Below are 12,221 nucleotides of genomic sequence, written 5' to 3' on the forward strand. Positions count from 1 at the left end.
GGCTTGGGGGGGGGGGTGGCTCATGCAACGATGGCGTCAGTGTGTGTGTGTGAATGCATGTGTGTGTGTGTGCGTGTCTGTGTGTGTGTAGACTCCGTTGCTCGGCTGTGTGTGTGTGTGAGGGTGTAGGTCTGCTTTTGCGTTATCATTAGTTTACGCCCTTCAAGGGGACATGCGACCGCTGGTGACGTGCGCGCCGGTGGAGCCTCAAGGCACGACATGCCAGGGTCGGCTGCTGTCACGCCTGCCATACTCGTAACACATATGCAATGTGCCGCTCCTTGCACACACGCGCCACCCGGTCCATCCGATTGCAAACCTCCTGACCCCTCTCGCCCCCAGGTGGGTGACAAGACCATCGCCATGTGGCTGATGGACGCCGAAATGTACACGGGGATGAGCACCCTGGGGGAGGCCACGCCCGTCATATCGCGCGGCATAGCCATGCACAAGGTGGGCAGGTGCTGGGGGTCCGCTGCACTGCGGCCTGGCAGGGGACATGCGGCGGTGCGTCGCAGCAGCGTCTCCTGGGCAGCAGCCACTCCTCCCCTACCCCCCCCCCAAAGCCCATCCCTGGAATTGCGCAAGGTGGACCGGGCGGTAAGCCAGCGTGGCGGGCCATGTCAGCCACCTCGGTTGATGACAACACCTGGGCCGCCATGCCGTTCCTCCGCACCCTTCTCACCCTTCACAGCTGATCCGCATGGTGACGATGGCCCTGGGGGGCGAGGCCTGGCTGAACTTCATGGTGAGAACTTCATGTTGTTCCATGAGTCCAAAGCGCAGGGGTCCAACGCCTTTCAAGCGCTCCCGGGTCCCAGCACAGCCCAAAGAACCCCAACTCGCCGCCGCTTGACCAGCATGCGCGTGCTTCAAGACCACAAGGCACGCGTGCACTCTCCCAGCGGACCACCATCCTGCGACGCTCATATTTCTGTCCTGCCTACGCCTGGCTTTCTCCCTGCGCGCTCTTTCTCATCAGGGCAACGAGTTTGGCCACCCCGAGTGGCTGGACTTCCCCCGGGAGGGCAACAACTGGTCTCACTTCTACTGCAGGTGTGCTGCCTGGTGCTGCCCGCGCCGCAACGGTGCAGCCCTCGCCACGCAAGTCTTAACACTGCGCCACTCGACACGGGCGATGTTGGCGCTGGTGCTTTGCGCACAGCCTGAGTGAGGCTTGGGGTCTGGTGTTGCAACCCCTCTACCCTTGGGACCTTCACACACAACGCGCACGCATACACACATGCGCGCGCGCACACACCCACACACATACACACACACACACACACACACACACCATCCCACCCCACCCCCCTCAAGGCGCCAGTGGAGCCTGGCCGATGCGGACCACCTGAGATACCGCCACCTGTTGGAGTGGGACAAGTGCGTGTGTTTGTGTGTGTGTGTGTGTGTGTGTGTGTGTGTGTGTGTGTGTGTGTGTGTGTGTGTGTGTGTGTGTGTGTGTATGTTTGTGTATGCGCACACAGTTTGGTGGGCCTATTGTTCGCAACTCTGTCAGGACCTTGTTGCTCGCCAAGCCCCGGCGCGTCGGTGTCGTCGCCCCTCACCTCTCCTCGCCTCGCCTTTTGGCCTGCCTGCTGTCACATGGCTTGCCGATTGTTGGCCTCCGCGGCCCCGCCGCTGCCGCCACTGCCCACCCCCAGGGCGATGAACCAGCTCGACGACACCACAGGATTCCTGGCGGACCCCTGGCAGTGGGTCACACACATCGACCAGGGCAGGCAGGCAAGTGGCGCGCCCTGCCCGGCAACACGTCACGCCGCATGCACGCATGCGTGCGCCCCGCCCCGCTCCGCCGCCCGCCCGTCGCAAGACTGCAAAACAACTGCTCCATCCGAGCAGCCCTCATCCAGCTGTAAGGCACACGGCGTCGAGCGGACGCCATTGTGGCCTGGCTAACAACGAGGTCGAGGGGTAAAACGTCAAGCGTCTCTCGCCCCTGCCACTGCCGCTCCCCACGCCAGGTGCTGGTGGCGGAGCGCGGCCCCGTGGTGTTTGTGTTCAACTTCTCACCCCACACAGACCACGAGGGCCTTAAGGTGGCCACCCCCGAGCCCGGCAAGTGGCGCGTCATCATTGACAGGTGCGCGCCCACCCCTGCGCGCCAGCGTGGGTGTGGGAAAGTGCGGGCCGTCGTGGCTCCTGGCGGTTGCGAGCTGGGGGGCGTACGACCGTGCAGACGGCGGTATGTTGCTGAGGAACTGGCCCCTTTGTGCAGGCTGACAGCAGGGCCTGCATCTGCAGCTGGTTTGTCGCTCAAGGCCACGCCTTGCGCACTGCTGCATTGGTTGCTGTTTCCAGCCTCTTCCATGTTCCCCCCCTCCCTCCCTCCCCATGCTACTCTGCTGTCAACTCAACACCTTTTTGCCCCGTTCCCCCCTCTCTGCTGCGCCCCACTGCTCACACCCCGCAGCGACGACCCGCGCTTTGGCGGCCAGGGGCGCGTGGGGCACGACACCGACCACTTCACCAGCCCCGCGGCAGAAGCTGGAGAGGCGGAATTGAAGGAGGGCCGCTTCCATGACAGGGATCAGTTCATGCAGGTGAACAGATGCCCGGCGTGTGCATATGCTGGACGTGCGCGCGCATGTGTGTGTGTATGTGTATGTGTGTGTGTGTGTGTGTGTGTGTGTGTGTGTGTGTGTGTGTGTGTGCGTGTGTGTGCGTGTGCGGCTGTGCGCTTTTGCGCACAGTGGCAAGATCTGATGCGTCCAAGCATCACGCTCGTGCGACTTCATGGAAGCACGTTACTATGGAGCGCTGAGCGCAGTTTCTGGCACCTGACATAATGTACACAGGTGCTGGCGCCTGCGAGGACGGTGGTGGGCTACACCCGCGTCAAGGAGGAGCAGGAGGAGGCGTTCATCGCCGCAGCAGCCAACGCCGGCACGGTGTCGCCCTCCGATGACGACGACGGCACCAGCAGCGCCGCGGCGGCGGCTGCCACTGCGGCAACGGCAGCGCCTGCGGCAGGCCCCGGTGCGCCTGCGGCCGCGCCCCACGCCCCTGCCGCCCCGGCAGCCGCCCCCGAGGCCCCCGCGGCGGTGACAGCCCCTGCAGCCAACGCGCAGCTGCCCGCCGGATGGGGGCCCGCAGCCGCTGCACCCGCCGCTGCGCCGCCTGCCGCCGTCAAAGCTGCTCCCGCGGCCGCCCCTGGGCCGGCCGCCGCACCCGCTCCCGCACAGCCCGCCGAGGGGCCGTCCGTGGAGCCCGAGGACCCGCCTTCCAGCTCGCGGCCCCCCAGCCCTGTCAAGCTGGCCAAGGTGGTCGAGAAGTCCGAATTCGTCATCTACTCGTTTGATGACGCAGACCACCACAATCAAGTGGACGACCTGAGCGGCTGAGCCTTCGGATGACTGATGGCTGGCAGCACGCACGCAGCTTGCGGAGGGTGAAACGAGGGGCACACCTGGCCTGCCCTCTAGACCACAAATCGGGCTCAGTTTGTCCTTCGTTCCTAGTGGAATCAGCGCACGCATGTGCATGTTGGCAGCTGCAGATGGGTGCTCATGAGCCTGCACACGCACGGGCGTGCGCACGCAGGTGCGCTGCAAGCGCTTGGTCTGGTTGCACTGTGCCCTTTGAAAATTCTCCTGCCATGTACCAGCAAGTTGCTTGTGTTGGGGCCTGGCGCTATTAATGCGGGCGTCTTAGTCGTGTGGACTCAACAGCGCATGCGACAGGCAGCATGCAGGCAACGGCCACGTGCCGCGCAATCCTCAGTCGCGTCGCGTAGCTCTCATGCATCAGATTGTGTAACACGGACCCCGGAGTCCTGTGTGTATGCAACTGTGACAGCAGCAAGCGAGGGAGCTGGGCGGCAGCTCAATTCGATTGCGCGCCTTCGTTTGCCGTTGCAACGCTACCAGCCCGTCACAACGTGGCCGGAGACCGGGAGCCCCCAGGGAAAGCAAGCCCTTCCAACAGATCCCAGAAGAGGCATGCTGGCCGCTGCTTGGGCGAGCGCAGCCAAGTCTCCTATCGTGCACGCCACCACTACTGTGCCTGCTACAACCCCCCCCCTCAAACTGAATAATGCAGACGGCGCTCAGCAGGGCGGCGCCGCGTGGATGTCGGCCGCGCGGCTGCTGCACACCTCTGTCAGGCGTTGCTCTGCAGATAAGTTTCCAACTTGTTGTGGTGTCGTAGACATGCATGTTCATGAGTCCATCCCGCATTTTAGCCTTGCCCCTGCCTGGTCTGCGACACCATGCCTGACGTGCCCTCAAGCTTTGTGGTATGCGTCGCGGCAGGTACCCCTGTGCCCTTGCCCTCTGATGTTGCCGTGCAGCTGCTCGTTTGACCAAACAATTCACTGAAGACACGGGACACAAGCTGACCTGCTCCTCTGGCAGGGAGGCTACATGTCCCAATGCATGTGTCAGAACAGTGAGGCTCCAGGGCTGGGTGAGTCAGGATACTTTGCATCATTGTTGTTGCCTTTTTGCAAGCAACACGCCTGCCTGGATCTGCTGGTGTGTGTGGCTCTCGCTTGGCGCAATTGCTGTGGCATTCACACCTTGGCATGAATATCTGCCGTTGTACTGCCCAGCAACTTCCCTGCCACCTCACAACAACCTGTCAATGCAAGTCAACTTTGGACAACTGTACATTTGCGCAGCCGGATTCCTTTTGTGGCTCTTACAAGTCGCGATGTCCTTCTTATGACAGCGGTTTGCGGCAGCAGTACAGCACTCACAATACTCGTATTTGGTTTGGGGATTGGACACAAATTGGTGCAGGCGCACACCCACCAATGCGACGCGGTTTATGCTTGCTTGTGGTGGTGCTGCTTATGCAGGCATGCCATGACGTACTTGCCGTCATGGCATGCCAGGGGCGTCCAGTCACGACATACACTCTCACGGAGATGTGCTGCGCCGCGGGTGTCGGCTGCAGGCGCCTTGACGCTTCGACGACGTTTTAAGAGAAGAGCACGCACAGCACAGGTTTCTGAAGCCTTGGTTTTGGTCTCGGGGCAGTCATGCACCACACCACACTATGCACCACACCATGCACCACCGCCTGGTTTGCTTTGGCGTTGCAATTGCACCGTCACACATACGATATGCTCTTTCTGTTCCAGCCGCACCAACGCTCAGGAGCTGCCTGAAAATTACCAGAGGCATGTATCCAGCAACATGACTTAAAAATGGGATGCTTCGATGTCGAACAGGTACGTACTTTGCAACATGGTGCTCTTAGTGACGTGCGCAGGACTGTTGTCTCGGGCTGAAGCCAGCAGATCGCACGACAGCCCACTCCGGCAGCCGCCTTGCAGCAGTGACAGGTGTTCAAACAAGGTTCTGTGGTGGTCTGACGCCGCACCTGGCCACGTCGAAGCAATTACCCCCACAATTGGAAAGAACAGCTGGTGTAATCCAGAACAAGGCAGCGGAACAAAACACCTGCCTAGACTGGCCACTACCGTTATCAGGTGCACTCAAGCCAGGCCTGAAGGTGCCGCACATCCTCCAAAAACCCACGCTCCAGGTATGCACCGCCCCCGGATTCGCCGTCGCTGCTACCAGACCACAAGTGCCAGTCCAGCAGCGCCGCGCCGCTGCTGCCAGGGTGCTTGTGCAGCAGCAGCGGCGCAGCGGCGCGTTCCACGGCTGACGCGGTCCCGCCCGCTTCAGGGCTGGTGGGTGCAGCCGGCAGCCACGATTCGAGCTGTGTGGGCCGGGATTCGTCGCCATGCTGTGGGGCAGGTTGCCCTTCACACCGCCGAGGCCGGGAGCCCGCCGACGCTGGCGACGTGCTGCATTGCTGCTGCTGCCCCTGCTCCTGTGGCTGTTGCGTTTTCTGCTGTTGCTGACTGGCCCGCTGGCGCGTGTGATGGTGTCGACGGCATGCAGCGCCGGTCCGACCTGACCGATGCGCTGCCAGAGTGGCAGCAGCCGCGCACAGATCGAGCCGCAGGCGCACTAGAACATGGTCTGCAGTGTTACATCGTGTTAGATGTGTGTATGGTGAGACCATGCAGAGGGAGTGCAGAGCCTTGCCCGGTGTGTGCGCTAGCATCGTACCTTGTGCACACCCACTGATGCTGCAGCAAATCGCGCTGTAATAGGCTGCACTGGTGAGAGGGGGACTGCTGTCGCCGGTGAAAGTACCGCAGACTGCCTGAAGCACATCATGGCTGGTATAGGGCGTCATTGTATGCGTGGTGATCCCGGATCGCGATCTGGCTGCATATCCCTGCAGCTCAAGTGCAATACAAAATCAATTTGAATGACGATTATTTGACACTTCAGGCGTTGCTTGCGAGCCGCGTTGGTCCCCCTGGTCGTCAGCTGGCAACGATTGGCAGCTGCCTTCGCGTGTCGCTCTGATGCATGCGCAATAGAACATCGGTACCGTATCAAAACTAAACACATGGTTGACATGAACTTATACAAGCAGCACGCCTTGGCTCAACGCTGATCAAGGTCCTCCCGCTCCTGCTTCGACTTTCGGGCACTCTGCACGCCTTTTTCCAGGTGGCGGCAGGCGCTGTAACTTCGTGGAGAACGCAGCTGCATCCAGGCGGCGCAGCGCGGCAGCGGCGCCGCGGCGCTAGCAGCAGCGGCGACACGCAGGCGGCATCGGGGAGGCGGCGCCCACAGCTCAGGGTTCGCTATGAGTGCCACCAACCTCAGTGACACGAAGCTCTGGGCCAACAGCAAGGAGCAGGAGAAGTATGAGAATCTCGCAGGCGCGCATGGGACTGGCCAGGTGGATGGCGCTGGGCCTGGCATGCGACGGTGCCAGGACTGCAACAGTGCCTGCGTACAGGAGTTTTCTGGTTGTGGCTTATCTTGCACACCACCAGACAAACGCACAGCTCATTGGGGGCCACTTATTGCTTGATGCTCGTGCACCGGGCATGCTGGTAGCTGACCCCGCGACATTGCTGGAACGTGGGGACGGCTGGACCTTGCACACTGAGACCCGCTTGCAACTCCCAAATCCCCAGACCTGTTTGCCATCATCAAGGCAACCGAGAAGCTGGAGCGTGCGTACGTGCGCGATGATGTCACGGCGGCCGACTACGAGGGCGCGTGTGAGAAGCTCATTGCGCAGTTCAAGGTGCTGTGGGGCTCCATGAGGGACGCGGTGAGTCGCTCATCAAGCAACTGCTCTGCTCGAAGCTCTGGCCAGAGCTGCGGGCGTCAGAAGGTCGCGCGTGGCAGAAGGCGCTGCTGCCTTTCTGGACCTGCGCAGCTGCTGTTGCGGCAAGGGTTGGGGGTGGGGCTGGCGCAGCGGGACGGCGCCAGCCACCTGGCCGGGATCACTGAATGCCGCGCGGCGCTCAAGGGGTGCTGCCGGCCGCAACACAATCGTCACTTTCCAGGTGCCCAGCGTCGAGACGTTCATGCAGCAGTATCACATGCAGTGCCCCATGGCTTGGAACCGCCTCGTGAAGGTGCGGGCGCATGCGGAGGGGGTGCGCACCGCGCGTTTCGGCTACCGCTGCTGGCGAGGTTGAAGAAAGCCTCTTGTGGTATGGTGGTGGGCATGGGGCATATGCACGCAATTCGGGCACTGAAGTGAGCATATTTGTGTGTTGACGGCGCCGTCCTGATGCTTGCTTCCCCAGGTGGGCCTGCCTGCCACAATCGAGCACCGCAAGCGGCCGGTGGAGGGGGGCGGCGGCGGCGCACGCGCGGTGGCTGAGACTGTGCAGCACTTCATCACCGCCATGGACAGCCTCAAGCTCAACCTGGTGGCAGTGGACCAGGTGGGGACCTGCGCGGCGAGCTTGGCGTGGGGTGTGGTGGATCCACCTTGACGCCGAGGCAGGGCTGTTGACGTTTGGAGGGTAGATCTCAGCTTTTAGTGGCAACAGGCTGGTGCATCAAAACAGCTCCATGCCCTAGCCGACCCTTGCAACCGCTCCCAATACAAATGCAGCCGCCCTTGCTGAGCTGCCGGCCTCGTTCTTGCCGGTGACATTCGCTGAAGTTTCTCCCGCACCCCTCCACCTCATCCCAGATCTGCCCGATCTTGTCGGACCTCATCTCCTCGATGTCCAAGATCGCCAGCCTGCCACCCGAGTTTGCTCCCAAAGCAAAAGCCAAGAACTGGTACAGCCGCCTGTACCAGCAGCCGGCCAGCTACGAGCTGTCGGAGGACGAGGTGCGGCAGCTGCTGTTCGACCTCGAGTCCAGCTACAACGAATTCATATCGACCATTAAGTAGCTGCTGGGCATGCAGGCTGAGGGCCCACCTAGCAGCTGCATTTTGTTGGCGCTCTCGCCGGTTTTGGTTGCGCTGAAAATATGCGCAGGGCGATCAGAGCAGCTGCTGTGCAGCCCGCTGTAATTTACTCGAGTGATACCCTTGCTTCATAGTCAGTAGTCAGCACAACCTGCCTGTGTCATGAAGATGGGTAGCATGTAGTCCCGGCCTCCCCCAGCCCGCCTTCAACAACAACCGCCGCTACGACTACGGCCCTTTGCCTCACCGTCGCCGGGGACTCCTCTGCACACACACGGACACGCACTGATGGTCTTTGTCCCTTGGCTACACCTTGCTGTGGCCTGAACTCAGATCCCTTTGCTGCTCTGATCACCTCGCCTTCGCGCTCAGGTGATTTTGTGATACGAGTCCCGGTGGAACGGGTACGGGCAGGGATACCCCACTCGCTTTGTGCACTCCACTGCTTGCCGCACACTTGTTCCTTTGATCCCCGGTGAGACGGTGACGGCCGACTACGACTCCAAGGTAGTTGAGGTATACTGCTATGTAGTCGTACATATCTACTTCACCTTGCTGTACATGGTATAACCGGGTCACTGAGTCATCATGTGTCAGTTGGGGCTGGTTGGGGGCTGAGGTCACGCGCAATGCACATCTACCATTGCGTTGATAGTTAGGCACCGATTTATAATACGCATAAGATTGTCAGCACTGCATGTGATGCCGCTGTCAGCGATTATTGCGATGCTCGCGGGCCTGGCAGCCATGCTGGCCGTCCGTGTGCTGGTATTGTTGATCTTCAGACATGGAAGGCCGCTGAAAAGCGGCGCCGGACCTGTGAAGACAATGGTGGTGCTGGGATCAGGTGCAGCGCAGCAGCTGCTTTCGCATCGTTCCCCGCCGCTCGCTCTGCGTGCGCTTTACGCAGCTTGCCCTTCCGCAGCTTAGCCTTGACAGCCCTGAATACGCAGTAGCCACCACACATCACAGGCGGCCACACCGCGGAGATGCTGATGATGGTGGAGCAGCTGGACAAGGCGCACTACTCGCCGCGCTGCTACGTCGTCGCCGCAACCGACCGCATGAGCGGCACCAAGGCGCTCACCAAGGAGCAGGCATGGGCAAGCAGCAGCAGCAGCAACAGCACCAGCAGCGGCAGCAGCAAGGCGAGTGGTGGCTTGAGTAGTTTCGCATGTTGCAGGCGGTACAACCAGCCTACGGCGGCCAGTACCAGGGGTGCATTCTGTGGGTTGTGAGCACGAGCTCAACTAGGCAGACTGCCCCCATACCTGATGATTCGATACAGTCCAAAACAGCAACATGCAGACGCCCCAGGCCGCTGTGTCACCACCCGGCAGGCCCAAGGCCCCTTGCTGGAGGAAATCCCCCGCAGCCGCGAGGTGGGGCAGAGCTACCTCACATCCGTGGCCACCACCCTGTACTCCCTAGCCTTCGCAGCCTGGATCGTCCTCAAGCAGCGGCCGGCGCTGGTGGGCAGTGTTGGGTTGGCACATGGACATGCTGCGCGGCGACGGCCGCGTGGCCAGCTGCGGCGTGCCGGGACGCTTTGCGTTGCAGTTTGTGGTCATTGACTGAAACCTGGCAAGACTTGAACTCGCACCGCACCGCACTGCTCCGCGTCTGCTCTGCTGTGTTGCAGCTGCTGGTCAATGGACCTGGCACCTGCATCCCAGTGTGCGCGGCTGCGTTCCTGTTCAGGTGGGCGGCGGCAGGGCACGATTCCCCCTGCCACACACCCCTGCGACTGTGCTCGCCCCGGGTGTGCTTGCCCTGGAAGTGACCCTGACGCAAGCATCGGGAGGTAGTCAACGACGATCAGAAGATGGTGTATCCGGCTACCTTTGCGCTATTTGTTTGTGTAGCGAAATTTTGCTGCTGTGCCTGTGCTTCTGCCCCCCCGTAGGGCTCTGTTGTTGCTGGACTGCCGCATCGTGTATGTAGAGAGCATCGCACGGGTGGAGCGGCTGTCGCTGAGCGGCAAGATCCTGCACGCGTCGCGCATGGCGGATCTACTGTTCGTGCAGTGGCCGGAGATGGCCAAACGCTACAAGGGGGCGACGTACGCCGGGCGTTTGTATTAACGACGCGCTGTGGCATCGCAGGGGAGATTTCATCAATTTTGTCGATTTATATTCATCTTTGTTTGGTCGTGTATATCGTGGCGCTTTGCGTGTGTTTGAGTTGCCCTCGTTTGACTGGGTGGGGCTCCTCGTCAACACCACCGATAATCAGAGCTATGGGACCATCCTGGTGGCCACGTGATGATGCTGTCGAGCAACAAGGTCACAGCCTAGGCCAGAGGCCAATGAAGATGTTGCATGATGTGAGGTCAGGTGGCCGATTGTCTATCGTCAGGGTGGATGGGACGCCCACTGCGTCATGTGTTGCGGCCTGGTGTGGTTTTTTGGACAGGCTTCAAATCGCCCTGAAAGTGTGCGGCACATCACCCGAACAACAGCGTGTGGTATCATGTTGGCGTACGCATGGAGCCTGTGCGCAGCACGGAACGACGGGATAAAGCCTGTTGCAGCTCACAGCGAGCCAGTCGACTCATCCACTGCAGCAGCTGCTCGCTCACTCCCTGCTGTGAGTGACGTAGGACGGGTCATCAAACTCTCGTATGATAGAGTGGACAACCAACGACATTTGCATGTGCTCTGTGTCAACAGCTCCTAAACGAAGGCTACGTGGAGGGTTCCTAAGCGGAAGCACTCGGTTCGTGCACTGGTGAGGCAGCACGTGAGGCGCGGGGAGGCTGTATACTCAGTCAAGCAGTGACACATTCTATCATCATCTTCATCTCGTGCCTCTGCCCCGATACAGATATCCACAGGCAAGCATGCATTGTTCACCAGCGAGTTTGCTGTCGGGACGGGCGCTTGGTGAATGTGCTCGCTGTATTGAATGCTTGGACGCAGCATGCAAGCCTACTGTAGCCTTGTTGTCAGACCCCGCGCCCGCCGCGCCCGCTGCTCGCGCAGCAGGCCCCGCTCGCCCGCGCCGTGGGCCCAGCAGCAATGGCCGTGATTCCTGCACGTGAGCTGTTCATCGACGGCACCTGGGTCGCGCCCTCCACGGGGCGATACCTGGACGTTGTCAACCCCGCAACGGAGGAGGTCATTGGCCGCATCGCCGCCGGCGCGGCGCCGGACGTCAACGCCGCGGTCGCCGCGGCGACGGCGGCGCACAAGCGCGGGTCGTGGGGCAAGCTGACCGGCAAGCAGCGCGCTGAGACGCTGCGCGCGATCGCGCAGAAGGTGGGCGCGCGGCCGCGCTGCCGACGCGACGCGCTTGCAGCGTGGGGGCCGGCCTGACGGCGCTCCCGCTGCCTCCGGCTGCCGCGGCGCTGGCGGGCGCGGCGTCGTCGTGGATGCGGTAGCTGGGTGCCGAATGGCGGGGCAGCGGTAAAATGTCTTGAGGTGATAGCACGCAAGCAGCGGCCCTCATCAATGCCGCGGCCGATGTGCTGCCTGGCCCCTCATCACCCGCTGACCCACCCCCCCAGATCAAGGACCACAAGAGTGATCTGGCGCGGTGGGAAACCTTGGACATGGGGAAGCCGATTGACGAGGCGGAGTGGGACATGGTAGGCGACGGGATGGGGAAGGGCGCGGCGGGGCGCGAGTTGCAGCTGCACGTAAAATGGGCGGTTTGACGCAAGAAGACCGCGCCATTCAGGAGCGGAGTTCTGCTCCGCACAGCGGAATATGTGTGCACAGAACATCAGTCAGAATGCGTCAGGGAACATGAGGGAAGGGGTGGTGGCCGGCTGCCGTCGGAACCTCAAGATCGCAGCATGTTGTGCGCCCCTCGGCGCCCCACCCACCCCAGCTGCCCGCGCCATCTGCGCCCCGCCGGCGCCCGTCTGCCTGCAACCCCAGGATGACGTCGCCGGCTGCTTCGAGTACTACGCCGGCCTGGCTGAGAAGCTTGACGCGCGGCAGTACTCCCCCATTGATGTGGGCATGGACGAGTTCAGCGTCAAGGTGGGCTGG

The 12,221-nt window shown here is 61.7% G+C and overlaps 4 protein-coding genes across 4 annotated transcripts in view; all 4 read left to right on the forward strand.

Moving 5' to 3' along the window:
• Positions 1-172: 172 nt before the first annotated feature.
• On the forward strand, positions 173-3,365 carry MNEG_6413 (1,4-alpha-glucan branching enzyme; the record flags this gene model as incomplete). The annotated part of the gene is made up of 9 exons (XM_014045109.1): positions 173-199; positions 343-453; positions 695-748; positions 983-1,056; positions 1,321-1,383; positions 1,665-1,719; positions 1,986-2,104; positions 2,435-2,564; positions 2,820-3,365. The coding sequence occupies 9 exons, from the start codon at positions 173-175 to the stop codon at positions 3,363-3,365; spliced, it is 1,179 nt and encodes a 392-aa protein (XP_013900563.1).
• Positions 3,366-6,889: 3,524 nt separating this feature from the next.
• Positions 6,890-8,205, forward strand: MNEG_6414 (Vacuolar protein sorting-associated like protein 28; the record flags this gene model as incomplete). Its single annotated transcript, XM_014045110.1, has 5 exons — positions 6,890-6,923; positions 6,980-7,119; positions 7,358-7,429; positions 7,604-7,744; positions 7,999-8,205. The coding sequence occupies 5 exons, from the start codon at positions 6,890-6,892 to the stop codon at positions 8,203-8,205; spliced, it is 594 nt and encodes a 197-aa protein (XP_013900564.1).
• A 1,007-nt stretch (positions 8,206-9,212) lies between these two features.
• On the forward strand, positions 9,213-10,307 carry MNEG_6415 (beta-1,4-N-acetylglucosaminyltransferase; the record flags this gene model as incomplete). Its single annotated transcript, XM_014045111.1, has 4 exons — positions 9,213-9,378; positions 9,571-9,695; positions 9,866-9,924; positions 10,130-10,307. 4 exons carry the CDS (start codon positions 9,213-9,215, stop codon positions 10,305-10,307), a joined length of 528 nt encoding a protein of 175 aa, XP_013900565.1.
• Positions 10,308-11,243: 936 nt separating this feature from the next.
• The window catches only part of MNEG_6416 (hypothetical protein), a gene marked incomplete at both ends in the record, with an annotated part of 4,909 nt that continues 3,931 nt past the window's right edge, over positions 11,244-12,221 (forward strand). Inside the window, 3 exons of the mRNA XM_014045112.1 lie at positions 11,244-11,483; positions 11,732-11,812; positions 12,108-12,212. Coding sequence (XP_013900566.1) covers positions 11,244-11,483; positions 11,732-11,812; positions 12,108-12,212 — 426 coding nt within the window. The remainder of the gene's footprint in view (positions 11,484-11,731; positions 11,813-12,107; positions 12,213-12,221) is intronic.

Source organism: Monoraphidium neglectum (assembly GCF_000611645.1).
Source record: "Monoraphidium neglectum strain SAG 48.87 unplaced genomic scaffold scaffold01038, whole genome shotgun sequence".
NCBI lineage: Eukaryota > Viridiplantae > Chlorophyta > Chlorophyceae > Sphaeropleales > Selenastraceae > Monoraphidium > Monoraphidium neglectum.